Consider the following 15,619-nt stretch of genomic DNA (forward strand, 5'->3'; position numbering starts at 1 on the left):
TTTCTCCTTCTGTGCTATTAGCACGTCTGTTGGTGTCATTCTTGCTCATGTCTTTTGATGACAGACCTGTGGGAAAGGCATAAACTCCTAAAGCCATAGGCTGGAAGAGTTGGGGACTTCCCCAAGGAAGTTGCTGTCTGTCACAGGCCAGCCTTATCCTGTGTTGGTTGTGGAAGATTTCTTGAAATAGTGCTGTGCTTGAGGCCTCCTAGGACAAATGTTTGGTCACCAAATTTTGTAAGGGTGCTAGTGTTCCAGCACCAGGTTGAGGGGAAAAATATATTTGCACATCCCAGCCACACCTGTTGGCTTTGCTAATGTTACTAGAGAATTCCCTGAGTTCAGTCGCTGAGGTATAGCTCGTGAATGGTCTTGACAGGTGTTCACATTGCCCTCTTCTCCCACCCCACTCTTGGAATTATTTCCAATCAAATCTTTTAGAGCTAAGCAAACAGCAGTTTTGGAAGGCACAGTGGAAAGCCTTAAAACTCACAGTCTATTAACTGGTTAATAGACTGTAACCTAATTTGACTTTGTAGATTCATTCTGTCTGCAGATCTGTCCTTGCAGATTCATTCAGTCTGTTGATCTGTCCTTGCTGTGTCCTAGAAAGACAGTGTTTATTTAGCCTTTTAATACTGTTTTTATTGCTAACATAGTGGGAAACTTAAAGTCTTAATGTCTTCTCTCTCTCTGTCTCTCCCTTCCCCCCAAACCATAGACTAGCATCTGTAGTGTGGCTCACTGCACCTGGAGCTCGCTGCTTTAGCTCCAAGGATCCTCTTGTCTCTGCTTCCCCAAGGCTGGAATTATGTGCATGCACTGCCATGCTTAGCTTTTATGTAGGTGCTGGGATCCAAGCTCAGGGCCTCATGTGGCAGGATGTCAGTGACTGAGTTGGCTCTCCATCCCACTGGATGGTTTTATTGGGGTGCGTGGTGGTTCTGGACCGCTCTTTGTAACCTTGGGTGGCCTGAACTCAGAGATGCACTAGCCTCAACCTCCAAGTGCTGGGATTAAAGGTGTTCTTGGCTGCATTGGCTTCTTTGGTGTGTTGTAAGCCTGGCTAACATACGTTGTTCACCAGAGGCAGCTCCTAGACTTAGTCTGTTACAGTCGCTTCACCACAGCTCTGTTGTCAGAGGCACTGGGGAGGGAAGAGAAGGGGCAGATAGTGGTAGTGGAGGCAAGGGGAAGAGGGCCAGGAGTGGGCGGGGCTAAGCCGTACTTCTAGGAGCTCGCCTCCCTCCCTCTGCCTTCTCTCTGCCTTCCATGCTTGAGATACAAGGTAAGGAGCAAGCCTTGATGGGACAGATGATCAGGGTTATACCAGGCTTGGGGGTGGGAGGAGTGAGTGAGGAAGGGAATCTTGGGTGGGGAGAGAGAAGAGGAGGGTTTTTCTTATTAAAGTGCTGTAAGTGGCCACTTTGGGGCAAGGAAATTTGTGTGTGTGTCTCTGGTGTGTGTGTGTGTGTGTGTGTGTGTGTGTGTGTGTGTGTGTGTGTGTGTGTGTGTGTTAGGAAAATAGCTGTGAGTAAGAGGTTTTTTGTTTTTTTTCTTTTTGAGACAGGGTTTCTCTGTATTGTTTTGGAGCCTGTCCTGGAACTTGCTTGGTAGACCAGGCTTGGTCTCAAACTCACAGAGATTCTCCTGCCTCTGCCTCCCAAGTGCTGGGATTAAAGGCGTGCGCCACCACTGCTCAGCGCAAGAGGTATTTTTAATGCCTGCAGCTGCTCACACAACTGTTGTCACTCCCCACTAGGAGGAGTCTGTATTTGTGCCATCTTTAATGTAAAGGAGTTGGAGAGGTGTACAATTCAGAAAGCTCTGGGTCTCAGTGACACTGGTAGTATTTACAAACTCCCACACATGTGTGCTAGTGTGGAAGTTTTGCTAGTCTGTGTCTTCCTTACATCTTAAAAAAGAACTTTTTTAGTGTTTGTGTGTGTGTGTGTGTGTGTGTGCGCGCGTGCTCGCGCGCCGTGTACATGCAGTGTCCACGACAGCCACAAGAGGACATTGGACCCCTGGAACTGGAGTTACAGAGGATTGTGAGCTGCCATGTGGGTGCTGGGGATTGAACCAGGGTCCTCTGCAAAGAGCAGTGAGTGTGGCCCCATTCCTTACTGCAGAGTTTCATCTCTGCCAATGCAGCAATCCAAATCAGACCAAATCAAAAACAAATTAGAAAAGGCCCAGGTTTAGTGAGTAGAACATTCCTGAATGATTTTCCTGCTCCCCAGAGAGGAGATGGAGAAGAGAGACCAAGAAAACCACATGTCTGTTCTCTGGGGGGCAGTTTAAATACCCTGTGGGAGTGGTCTTCAGCATCTCTAGGGGGCCATTACTTGGTGGGCTTTCTGAGATGCAGCAGGGTGTGGAGAGAGATGGGGAGGGGCTTGAGGTGGAACCTCCTCCAGAACACTTCTTCAAGTCATGACCTCTGCCTCACCTCCAGTAGCTGTGCTCACTGGAACACACTGTTTCTTGCTTCAATCACTGATTTATTACCAAGCATCTTCACTTTGCTCAATTCCTATCTTCCCCCTTGACTCCCATCCACAGTGAGCATTCCTGGAGACAGGTAGACTCATGCCACTATTTATTGCATGGGATTCTTTTAAATTTGCCGTAGTGTGAAATCTCACTATGTCCCTGTGTGGGAACAGTGGTCCTGGGAGCTAAGTTCCTGTCTGCCTTTGTATCCCCAGCTCACCACCTTAGTGATGAGAGTTCCTGGAGCCTTAGTAGTACCCTCTTGGCTCTGCGCCATGGACTACGCCATTTGGAGGGCACTCTCCACACTGATTAACAGTTCCTCCAAACTAGAGTGTAGTACAGGACAAAGGGTCCTTTACTGCTGCCCTCAAATATGACCCATCAATGTTATTAGTTACTAGTGCAGCTATGCTTGTTGTCATCCTACTCCCTCGTCCTCTTCCATTCTGTGGGTTTGCTATGGACAGAGGCTGGTTTCTCTTTCTGCATGCCAGCGAAATACCCCAATCGCAAAATGTTGGATCCTTTTACCTTATGGTTAAGATACCAAGTGCCGAAGACAGTAAGCTACCTTGCAAGTGATTTGTGATATTCAGAGCTATAGTGCCTACCTTATGTACAAGTGTTTGTTTTTCTAGGCGAGGAATTGCAGATCCAGATGTCTATAAGAATGAAAAAGCTGGAGAGGTGGCTCGGCGGCTAAGAGCACCGACTGCTCTTCCAGAGGTCCTGAGTTCAATTCCCAGCAACCACATGGTGGCTCACAACCATCTGTAATGAGATCTGGTGCCCTCTTCTGGCGTGCAGGCATAGGCAGAGCCCTGTATACATAATAAATAAATCTCTTTAAAAAAAAAAGAAATGAAAAAGTAGGTTAGTCATGCCCTTTTTCTGGGATGTATGACTTTGTTTTTTAGAATATTTTTATTTATTCACTGACAGTTTCACACATGTATGCAGTGTAGCTTGATCATATCCAAGCAAGACCGTCTCTCCCACTCCCCCAGATCTCTGGATTTAGGACTTTCTTGTCCTAAATTTCCCCACCTGTGATACATGTTTTGGTACATGTAATTCTTTACCACTTTTTTTTTTATTAAAAACAATCTTATTTTACATACCAATCCCAGTTCCCTCTCCCTCCCATCCTCCCACTCCCCCCTTCCAATCTCCCATCTCAACTTTCTTCTACTCCCCAGGGAGGGTAAGGCCTCCCATGTCGGGGCCATCATCAAAGTCTAACATCATTTGGGGTAAGGGTAGGGCCTCCCCCATGTATCTATGCAGAAAGAGTATCCCTCCATAGGGGATGGGCTCCCAAAGCTCATTCATGCGCTAGGGATAAATACTGGTTCCACTGCCAGAGGCCCCATAGACTGCCCTGGCCTCCCATGTTCAGGGGGCCCGGCTCAGTCCTATGCTGATTTCCCAGCTGTCAGATTGGGGTCTGTGTACTCCCACTTACTCAGGTCATCAGAAACAACGCTGGGTTTCCCCAACATGGTTTTGACCCCTTTGCTCATCAGTCCTCCCTCTCTACAACTGGATTTCATGAGTTTGACTCAGTGCTTAGCTGTGGGTGTCTGCTTCTGCTTCCATCAGCTACTGGGAGAAGGCTCTAGGATGGCTTTTAAGGTAGTCATCAGTCTCATTATAGAGGAAAGGCATTTAAGGTAACCTCTCCACTATTAGATTCTTAGTAGGAGACTCCTGGCAGGAAGATGGGGAAGCCGGCACAGCAGGGGTCACACTGCATCCACAGTCAGGAAGCAGAGGGCGGACACCAGTGCTCGGCTCCTTTATATTTAGTCTGGATTCCAGCCCGAGGAATGCCCAGCAGTATTTAGGGTGTGTTACCTGAGAATACAACACCTCAGCAAGCAGTTAGTTAACTTCCCTATTTAGGATTTGCCTAGTTAGAATTGTCAGATAAAGTTAAACTGAGTCTAGGATTAAATTGTGTGGCTAGTATCAAATTTGATTAAATTTGATAGCTTTAGTGCCATTTGATTCTGTTGGGGCAGAAGAATATAATTGCTTACTCTCGAGAATGGATTTTTTCTAACTGACTAAAGAATAGAGCATTTATTGAAGTTACCTGGGTGATCTGATAGGGAGAGGTGTGCTTCTTTTTCCCAGGCAGAAACAGGCCCAGAGCGTCATTAGCATGTGGAAAAACTGAGTAATTGAGCAATACTGACTTCTTTCCATCCAGCCTTTTATCTCATCTGTGTGTTTGAACAGGGAGCCTGCAGAGGGTTAGGAAGGAAAACTGAGGTACTGAGGACTTTTAATTTAGTTTTGTACTACATATGGCTATCTGGTTTCGCTTGGCAGCCTCCAGTTTTCTGCTACTTTATAGTCATAGCAAGAAAGAATACTTTGTATACTGATGATAACACCTGGAAGTAACTCAAAAGAAGAAACAAAAAGGTCACTAAAAATACAGAGGAGCCAGGCGTGCTAGTGCACACCTTTAATCCCAACACTTTGGAGGCAGAAGCAAGCAGATCCCTGGAGTTTGAGGCCAGCCTGGTCTACATGGTGAGTTCCAGGCCAGCTAGGGCTACACAGTGAGAACCTTTCTCAAAATAACAGAAGTGCAGAGGAGTCTGAGATTGTGTCAAAAAGAAAGTTTTCCATAGTTCAGATTTGACCAATGAGAGAGATTGCAGAATTAATTACCTTAGCAGTTTGGGGCTGTGAAAGAATAGACCAAATCCTGCAAACTTATAAGAATTATAGTGTTTGTAAACTGTAGATAAGATTTCAAGATAACAAAAATGGCTCTTTGATGGCCTAGATAGATAGAATTCCTGCACTCTCGGTGTAATAGATACTGCTTATTAACTATATTAAGTATCCCTACTGGGTTGCATATATGGTTTCATAAATTCAATATTCCTGCAGAAAAAATATTAATAATGTGTATAGAGAAATACGATTATTGGTCTCCTGTTATAAAGAGGACAGGGTAGCATTATTACCTAGGACACTTCAGCTTTGGGAAATCACTATTATTTCTATAATCTTGAAAGTCCTGTCCATCTCAGTCACATTTGTTCTGGAACAGTATGCTAAGCAAGGCCTGCTTGACATGACCTTTAGTCATCCTGGAGTCTAAATTACAATGTCCATTAGATCCGTGCCCACCCACTGTGGGAAAGGTTTGAGTAAGTGGAAGAAATGAAGGGGTCTTGTAGTACACCAGGTGGTACTAGAGAGGGAGCAGACCCAACAACTGATCAGGCATACCAAGCACTTCCTCTCAGCCAGCAAGTACTTTGTGGTACTTGGCTAAGTCAGGACATGCAATGTCTCTGAGGTCTCATGGTTTAGGAGTGTCTAGTGACCTGCTTGGGCAGTGCATATGTGTCACAATGCATAACTGCTTGAAGAGGGTGTGAATGGTAATGATTGGCCTTTTATGTAATATGTAAGAGTAGAGACTGGGTATTTTGTTGATCTACATGTTCACAAAATGTCATATGCCGAGGCATTCCTTGTTTATAAGCTGGAGAAGTGTCGTTGAAAACAGATCTTTGTGTCACACATTTACAATGCAAAGCGATTTGCATTATTATCATTTACTCATAACAGGAATATATCTCCATTTTAGGAATTCTGCGATTAAAAAAAGAATTTTAAGAAGGTTTATGTGTTTGCCTATGTGTACATATTGCATACCTGGTGTCCGTTGAGGTCAGAAGAGGACTCTGGATCACTTGGAACCACAGGGAATGTGGGTGTGAGGTGCTATGTGAGTGCTGGGAACCAGACTCAGGTTCTCTGCAAGAGCAGACCATGTTCATAATCCTTGAGCCATCTCTTCAGTCCCCAACTCTTTGCAAGTTTTAATTATTCTTCCCAGAATGTTTTCTGTAACAGAATTTTTAAGTGCATGAAAAAGTTAAAAGAAACATCAACCCACATTAGATTCTATAATTACTATTTTACTATATTTGCTTTATTATATGTCTACTTTTTCATTTACCCGTTCTCTGATCTGCTTAGCTTTCATTGTATTTCAGAGAGAGTTGCAGGTAGAAGTACTACATTTAACTCCTGACCATAATAAGCATGAAAATGATGAGTCAGATAGAGTTATTAAAAAATAAAACACAGACCATTCAAACCTATGTTTTAGAAGCTGTGTGTATACTTAGTGACTCTGGGCTGTTTGTGTTTGAGACAGGGTCTTATGTAACTGAGACTGTCCTCAAACTTGTTACATAGCCAGGGCTGGCCTTGAACTCATGATCTCCTTGTCTCTATCTCCCATTTGCTGGGTATGTTATACCACAAGGTCTTGCTACTTTGAATTCCTAGACCCCTGCAAGTCAGCTGAAATCTTACCCTGTGGTCACTGAGTCCAGTACTGACCTAATAAGAGGAGTTTGATAGCAAATTATTGAAGGACTTTGATAACGATGTTGGAACTTCATTTTACTGAGTACTTTTCCTTTTGTCTTCTTTCTGGGTGTGACTAAATTGCCTACAGCATGCTGCATGGTTGCTGGTAAAACAGGAAATGGGGTAAGTTGGGAGTTTTTTCCATTATTTAATTATAAGCTACCTGATTCTTCAAGTACTTTTACTACTGTTACCCCCCTTTTAGAGTAAATTCAGCAGCTAGAGAAGTTGGTACAGTAAATGCTTTCATTATGTACAGTGTCCAGTTTGCTTACACAGTGGCCTTTTAAGAGGGATTTTTTTTTTTTTTTTTTTTTTGGTTTTTACGAGACAGGGTTTCTCTGTATTGTTTTGGAGGCTGTCGGTCCAGCCCGGCCTCGAACTCACAGAGATCCACCTGCCTCTGCCTCCTGAGTGCTGGGATTAAAAGCGAGCACCACCACCGCCCGGCCTTAAGAGGGACTTTTAAAAGTGATTGTAAATGTACATTAACAAGCATTAGGCATTTAAGTAGTTTGGGAGATTATCCTCAGGTAATAAATTTTAGATTTATACTTGAAGCTAAATTATAAAACTAGATGATAAGCCATGAAAAGTAAAGTCTGGTTACATCAGAATAACAATGAGTTTACAGATAATACCTGAAAGCAAAAATTAGCAATCAGTCCCTTATCTGAAAGTCTTAGAAAACAAATAGGGTTTGGAGTTTAGATCTTTGGGTTTTAGGACTGTAATGTGAAATTGAATACTATATATAATACACAGCTTTCTTGGGGTGGTACTGTGAAACTAAATGACCTATTTTTGTAGTGAAGAAAAACATGCATGTCAAATTCGGTAAACATCTCAGATGTTCAAATCAAGTGCACGTAAAAAAAAACTGTTAAATCTTCAGAGTTTTTGTTTGATTTTTAAAACTAAGCATTTTGTGCCTTTGCGAAGATCATAGGTTCCTGTGTTCTTTGGTGAGAAGAACCCAGGAGATTTAGGTTTCTGTGTTAGAAGCTCATCTGTGGTTCTGAGACTTACAGAAAAACATAACGTAGTCTTTTGTTTGTTCTGTATATTATTTCTGTATCTTCCCTTTTCAGAAGCAAAATAGCCGTGTATTTATCAAAGGCTGCAGGTCTAATGGGTCTTAGTCTCTAAGTTTCAAAGACTTGCGCGATAGGTCTGGCGCATTTTGATGCTATATTTTAGAAAAGGAGTGCCGTCCTGAGACCATGCCATGTAATGGGTGCTTCCCTCTCAGGCACGTTGCTGTGAGTTGTTGCTTTCACTCCTCATCAAAGGGTTTGTTCCAAGCTGCGTTTCAGTCACCAGAACTTGGTCCAGGTGGGAATGCTGGACAGAAAATGCAGGGTGCTGTTCTTCCTCCCTTCAGGACCCTCAGCTCATTTAGGTTGAAAAGATCACCAGGAATTTCCGTTAAGAAACTGACTCAAGTGTCCTAGCCCTTCCCTTTGGACTGCCTGCTGTGTCTGGAGTGAGAGTCTGCAGCCCATCATCCCCTCTGGGTACCTGACCACCCAGGGAAGGGTCTTAGAAGGCCACCTTTGCTTCTGGAGCACTAACCCCTCTAACGGACAATCAGATACAGGCCAAGGGCCTCTGTGGAGACATGTGTCCAAAATTATACTAGAAAAGTTATTAGCCACATTCAAATTTCATGTTTAAAAATCTTAACAGCTTTTTTTTCTGGTTTTGGTTTTTTGAGACAGCTTCTCTGTGTAGCCCTGGCTGTCCTGGAACTCTGTAAACCAGGCTGACCTCAAACTCACAGAGATCTGCCTGCCGCTGCCTCCTAAATGGTAGGATTAAAGGCGTGTGCCGCCAGTACCCAACAAAAATCTTAACATTGTAAACATTCTTTTTTTGCCCTATGTATGAATAAGGTTTTCGGGCTATCAATTAAGCCTTTACTTTGGCGTTTTAATTTGGAAGAGAAGAGTACCTGCGCTTGGACGGTTTTTAGCTAATTACCAATTCAGAAATTCTTCATATAAACCAGTTTTCTTTTCTGTGTGTGGTTTCTTATTTGTTTGTTTTAAGACAAGATCTCTATGCCTGGAAGTCATAGAGATTTGTGGTGATACTTTGTTTCTGATCTAAAAAACTTGCCCAAAGATGAGCGTGCAAAGCTAGCCACAGCCATAGAAGCTTTAATCCCAGCTGGCACTTAGGAGATAGAGGTGGTCACACCTTTAATCCCAGCTGGCACTTAGGAGATAGAGGTGGTCACACCTTTAATCCCAGCTGGCACATAGGAGATAGAGGTGGCCACACCTTTAATCCCAGCTGGCACATAGGAGATAGAGGTGGCCACACCTTTAATCCCAGCTGGCACTTAGGAGATAGAGGTGGCCACACCTTTAATCCCAGCTGGCACTTAGGAGATAGAGGTGGTCACACCTTTAATCCCAGCTGGCACATAGGAGATAGAGGTGGCCACACCTTTAATCCCAGCTGGCACTTAGGAGATAGAGGTGGCCACACCTTTAATCCCAGCTGGCACTTAGGAGATAGAGGTGGTCACACCTTTAATCCCAGCTGGCACTTAGGAGATAGAGGTGGTCACACCTTTAATCCCAGCTGGCACTTAGGAGATAGAGGTGGTCACACCTTTAATCCCAGCTGGCACTTAGGAGACAGAGGTGGTCACACCTTTAATCCCAGCTGGCACAACCATAGAAGCTGGGCAGTGGTGGTCACACCTTTAATCCCAGCTGGCACTTAGGAGATAGTGGTGGTCACACCTTTAATTCCAGCTGGCACTTAGGAGACAGAGGCAGATGGAAGTCTATGAGAGTAAATCAGTCTAATAGAGAAGCAGAGCTCACACCTTTGAACCCAGCACTAGGGAGGTGGAGACAGGAGTGATATGGCTGGGGAGAGAGAGGAATCTACGGCTGGAGGAGACAGGGCTCCTTGCAGTCTAGGCATCTGATCTGAGGACACAGGTGCAGCCTGGAGATGCAATCTGAGGACAGAATCGCACTTTCTGTCTGAGCATTGGTAGAGGTGAGAACTCTCTAGTGGCTGGCTGCTTTCTTCTCTGGTCTTCAGTTTTCACTCCAATATCTGTCTCTTGGTTTTATTATTTGTGCTACAGAGATCCTCCTGCCCTGTTGGGATTAAATGCATTGCAGATTCTTTTTTAAATGTATAATGAACAATGTTTTAACAGGATTGACTTTTTTCCTTTTTTTATTTAAATTAGAAACAATCTTGTTTTACATGTCAATTGCATTTCCCTCTCACTCCCCTCCTCCCCTGCCCCCCACCAATCTCCTATCCCATCCCCTTTCTGTACCCCAGGGAGGGTGAGGTCTTCCATGGGGAATCTTCAAAGTCTGTCATATTTGGAGCAAGGCCTAGGCCTTCCCCCGTGTATCTAGGCTGAGAGGGTATCCCTCTATGTGGAATGGGTTCCCAAAGTCCCATAGATTGCCCACATTTGGGGGGCCTGGTTTGGTCCTATGCTGGTTCCCCAGCTGTCAGACTGGGTGGGATCTCTGAGCTCCTACTTGTTCAGGTCTGCTGTTTCTGTGGGTTTCTCCAGCCTGGTCTTGATCCCTTTGCTCATCACTCCTCCCTCTCTGCAACTGGTTTCCAGGAGTTCAGCTCAGTGCTTAGCTGTGGGTGTCTGCTTTTGGAATTTAAGGTTGTCATCAGTCTCATTATTGGGGAAGGGCACTTAGGGTAACCGCTCCACTATTGCTTAGATTGTTAGTTGGGGTCATCCTTGTATATACCTGGACATTTCCTTAGTGCTAGATTTCTCTTTAAACCTATAACGGCTCCCTCTATTATGGTATCTCTTTTCTTGCTCTCCTCTATTTTCCCCTGACTCAATCTTCCTGCTCCCTCATGTCCTCCTCTCCCCTCCTCTTCTTCCCTTCTCTTTCTCCTAACTCCCTCTCCCCTTTCCCCATACTCCCAATTTGCTCAGGAGATATTGTCCCTTTCCCCTTCTCCAGGGTAGCCATGTATGTCTCTCATAGGATCCCCTTTGTTTCCTAGCTTCTTTGGCAGTGTGGATTGTAGGCTGGTAATCCTTTGCTCTATGTCTAAAATCCATATATGAGTTAGTACATACCATGTTTGTCTTTTTGTGACTGGGTTACCTAGTAGTAGTACTCCATTGAGTAAATGAACCACATTTTCTCTATCATCTAGGTTGCTTCCAAGTTCTGGCTATTACAAATAATGCTGCTATGAACGTAGTGGAACAGACATCCTTGTTGTATGAATGTGCATCTTTTGGGTATATGCCTAAGAGTGGAATTGCTGAATCTTGTGGTAGACTGATTCCCATTTTCCTGAGGACCCTCCATACTGATTTCCAAAGTGGCTATACGAGTCGGCACTCACACCAGCAATGAAGGAGTGTTCCCCTTTCTCTACATCCTCTCCAGCATAAACTGTCATTGGTGTTTTTGATTTTAGCCATCCTGACAGGAACAAGATGGTTTCTCAGAGTTGTTTTGATTTGCATTTCCCTAATGGCTAAGGATGTTGAGTACTTTCTTAAGTGTCTTTCAGCCATTTTAGATTCCTCTATTGAATTCCCTATTTAGTCCTGTACCCCACTTTTTAATTGGATTATTTGGTGTTTTGGTGACTAGCTTCTTGAGTTCTTTGTATATTTTGGAAATTAACCCTCTGTCAGATGTGGGGCTGGTGAATATCTTTTCCCATTTTGTGGGCTGCCGTTTTGTCTTGTTGACTATGTCCTTTGCCTTACCAGAAGTTTCTCAGTTTCAGGAGGTCCCATTTATTAATTGTTGATCTCAGTGTCTGTGCTACTGGTGTTATGTTCAGGAAGTGGCCTCTACCAATTCCTTCATTGGTATCTCCCACTTTCTCTTCTAAGAGGTTCAGTGTGGCTGGATTTATGTTGAGGTCTTTGATCCATTTGGACTTAAGTTTTGTGTATGGTGATAGACATATTTCTATCTGCATTCTTCTACATGCCAGCCTCCAGTTATGCCAGCACCATTTGTTGAAGATGCTCTTTTTTTTTTCTCTTGTCAGGATTGACTTTTGGTGCAGCTCTTTAGATTTTAGGATCTATAAGCAATTTTAAAATAGTTTATTTTTCTGTTTCTACTTTTTATTCTTTAAAATATATTTTCCTGGGGCTGAAGAGATGGCCCAGCAGTTAAGAACACTTGTTGTTCTTCCAAAGGATCCAAGTTTGATTCCAAGAAACACAATTCATATCGTCCATAAGTCCAGTTCCTCTGGCCTGCACAGGCACCAGGCACTCATGGTGCACATACATGCATAAAGAAGAAACATACACATAAATAAAAATTGTTTAATATATTTTCTTTTTAAAAAGATGTATTATTTATGTATGTGTACGTATGTACACATGAATGCAGTACTCTTGGAGGCCAGAAGAGGACATCATATCCCCTGGAATTAGAGTTGCAGGCAGTTGTGAGCTCCCTAATGTAGGGGCTTGGAACTGAACTTGAACTCTGTGCAAGAGCAGTGCACACTCCTAACCACATTCTCAAAGACAAACTCTCTTATGCACTTCCAACTTTGATGCTAGTTTATGCAAATGTAATTAAACTCTTGACACAATATCAAAACAGTCCTTTAAAACATCTAAATGTGGACTGGAGAGTTGACTCAGTGGTAAAGAACACTTGTTATTCTTGCAGGGGACCTAGGTTCAAGTTTTTTGTTTGTTTGTTTGTTTTGTATTTTGGCACAGGGTCTCTCCATGTAGTCCTGGCTGTCCTAGAACTGGAAATGTAGACCAAACTGGCCTTGAACTCAGAGAGCTCCTCTGTTTCTGCTTCCTGAGTACTGGTATTTAAAGTCCTGTGTCCCAATACCCAGTGACATACAATTTTCTGGTTTCCAAGAAAAATACCCATGCACATAAAGTAAATAAATGTTTCTGATATTCAGAGAAGTAGAAACAGTTTATAAAACTTACTGTTTGAATAAGCTCTTGAATGTAGACAAATGTAAGATTTGTCTGTGTATTTCATTGTTAAACTGTAACCCCAAAGCAACTTTAGGTATAACCAAAGTTATTGTCTCAACTGGACATAGAATGGGTGGCTAAGTTTTTTTCTTTTGCATTTTTAGAGGAACAGTAGCTCTGTATGTGTGTGTCTGCCTATCTATCTATCTATCTATCTATCTATCTATCTATAAACCTATAGATATATAGCTGTGTATAATATACATCATACACTTTATTTCCTAAAAACTATTTTCTGTTGCATGGGTATGGGGTTATTTATTAGTTTATGGGCAACTTAGCAGTGGCTATACCAGGACAATAGTTTTTATATTTTTTTCTTATAGATCAATTAATTTTAACTATTAGTCAAAAGACTTTTTGTTTCTTCCCTGTAGTTGGCCTTGCAGAATTAAACTGTAAGGGGTAGTGTGTGTAGGTAATAACTCCAGACATTAAAAGGAATGACTCAAAACTGGTCATGATGGTGCACACCTGTAATCCCAGCACTCCGGAGGCAGAGACAGGCGGATCTCCGAGTTCAAGGCCAGCCTGGCTTGTAGAGCGAGTTCCAGGACAGCAGGGCTACACAGAGAAACCTATCTCAGAAAAACAACAAAAACAAACAAAAGGGATGATTCAAGACCGCATTCTGCCCTCTCTATTGCCACAAGCAGTCCTGTAACCAGCCATTAGGGTGTTAGGTATTCTAATTACTTTAATGTACAGGCTTGTTAGTTTGGTAGTAACAATTGGGTTTCTCAACAAAGTTCAACAGTTTTAGTGATATATATGAGAGATGTCCTGTGTATTTCCTCAATTCCTTTCTATTACAACTGTAGGCTCCATACAAAAGCTAGCTCATGATGGGCATTTATCAAAACCAGGGTATTGGCTCGTAAGTAGATTTTAGGAGAATGTGAGATTTTATTTATGTAATATTACACTGGTGAACATTTTCAAATGTACACACTTCAGAATTTAATGTTTCTTCTTAAGCAGTAAGGTGGGGAGAGTCCAGCTTTTACTTCATTTCCCATAAGTAAGCCCCATTTTCAGCAAGGGGGAGATAGAGACATTTATAACATGAACATAACTATTACAGTAGATAGTTTTATCATTTCCAAGCAATACACAATTTGTCTTTTGTGACCTTTCCAGAATGTGTGAATCTTGGAATTTGGTGGTTCCAGCTCAGGAAAATAAATTAATGTGCTTTTATTATTGCATCTTCAAATGTGGACTCCCATGCCACTGAAAACTTAGTTCTTTGCTCTCTCTAGAGTACAGGAATTCTTGTTTACTTTGTTTGATGTTCTTTCTCCTGTCTGATATTGAGCCTGACATGTACATACTAGGTACTCATTGTTGTAAGATAATTGCATAATCCCTTTCCTTTAGCACTAACAATGATGTTTTCCATGTCCGTGAATGCATTCTTCTGTTACTCAGAAAGCAGGGTCTGACTCCGGGAAGAAACGACGTAGTTCAGCTGAAAGAAGCCTACAAATGGATAACTCACCCCCTGTTTTCAGAGGAACTGGGAGTTCCCACTGACGGAAAGGTAGGAGACCTGGGCACTGCTAATCTCGGGTTCCTGGGCTCCCTTTGTCATTGTAGACACTTGGTGAGCTAAAAGCCTCCCCTCTCTATATAGCTGCAGGAAGGCTCTCCTAAGACTTTGGGTTTGTTTGTTTGTTTTTTAAGACAGGGTTTCTCTGGGTAGCCCTGGCTGCCCTGACCCATGTTGCTGTGGCTGTGTGGTCCTTCTGCCTCCGGAGTGCTGGAATTAAAGGTGTGCGCCCATGCCTGGCTCTGCTGAGTCTTTAAATGTTCATTTAGGACTATCCAAATTGATGTTAAGGTCTCTTGTTTATTTTTACTCTTTGTGATCCAGGATACTTAAGAAGATAAATAATGTCAACACATTGACCTTAAAAAGGTTAGATGTAAATCTTCACCTGGAAGTTTTTGTAGTTTAGTTGAAAGTACAGCAATGTGTTAAAAACTGGCTCAGTGGGTAAAGGTGCTTGCCACAAAGCCTCATGACCTGAGCTCAAGAGGTCACTTGGGGAAAGGAGAGAACTGGTTACCACAGGTTGTCCTTTGACTTACACACACACACACTTTTTAAAAAATGCTAAGCAAGTGTCAGATCAACTCCAGACTATTTGATTTTGGTTTATCTCTGGCTAGTCTTGCTTTAAAATATGTAGGCAGTAGGCATTAGATGACAGTAAGATGGGCTCATTCTAGAATAGTCGATGGGATCTCAAGGCCTTCTGTGTCTAGGCAGGGGCAGCCTCTGAAACTAGGGCACCTGGCCACGTTTCCAGTCCTGGAGAAGGCCAGGCCTCTGTCGTGGGAATGGGTTGAAATCAGGGGCAGCTCAGCCAGCTGTGTAAACCAGGGCCGGTTCCCAGCTCGTCTGAAGTCAGACTTCTGTAGTGCAGGCTCGTTGCTCATCTCACTAGAGGAAGTTTCCTGAGTGTTAGATGTAGACATATCCCTACTCAAGGTCTTTAAAGCCACCCTAAATTATGGACTTAGTTTCCTAGAACAAATAATCCCTTTCATGCTTTTGGCTTTTTGAGACAGGGTCTCATAGCTCAGGCTGGCTTTGAACTTACTATGTAGCTAAGAATCTCTGACCCTTTTGCCTCCCTCTCTCAAGGGCTACGACTAGCAGGGTAAGCTCTTTAAATTGAATAGTGAAAG

General features: G+C 43.1%; 1 protein-coding gene across 5 annotated transcripts in view; it reads left to right on the plus strand.

Annotated features, from left to right (window-relative positions):
- Pus10 (pseudouridine synthase 10) overlaps positions 1-15,619 on the plus strand; it is a 68,742-nt gene that overhangs the window by 25,562 nt on the left and 27,561 nt on the right. For all 5 annotated transcript variants that reach the window (XM_040733166.1, XM_040733162.1, XM_040733165.1 and 2 more), the window contains 2 exons: positions 7,001-7,035; positions 14,354-14,465. In XM_040733166.1, the coding sequence (XP_040589100.1) occupies positions 7,001-7,035; positions 14,354-14,465 (147 nt within the window). The remainder of the gene's footprint in view (positions 1-7,000; positions 7,036-14,353; positions 14,466-15,619) is intronic.

Source organism: Mesocricetus auratus, unplaced genomic scaffold, assembly GCF_017639785.1.
Source record: "Mesocricetus auratus isolate SY011 unplaced genomic scaffold, BCM_Maur_2.0 Super-Scaffold_100029, whole genome shotgun sequence".
Classification (NCBI taxonomy): Eukaryota; Metazoa; Chordata; class Mammalia; order Rodentia; family Cricetidae; genus Mesocricetus; species Mesocricetus auratus.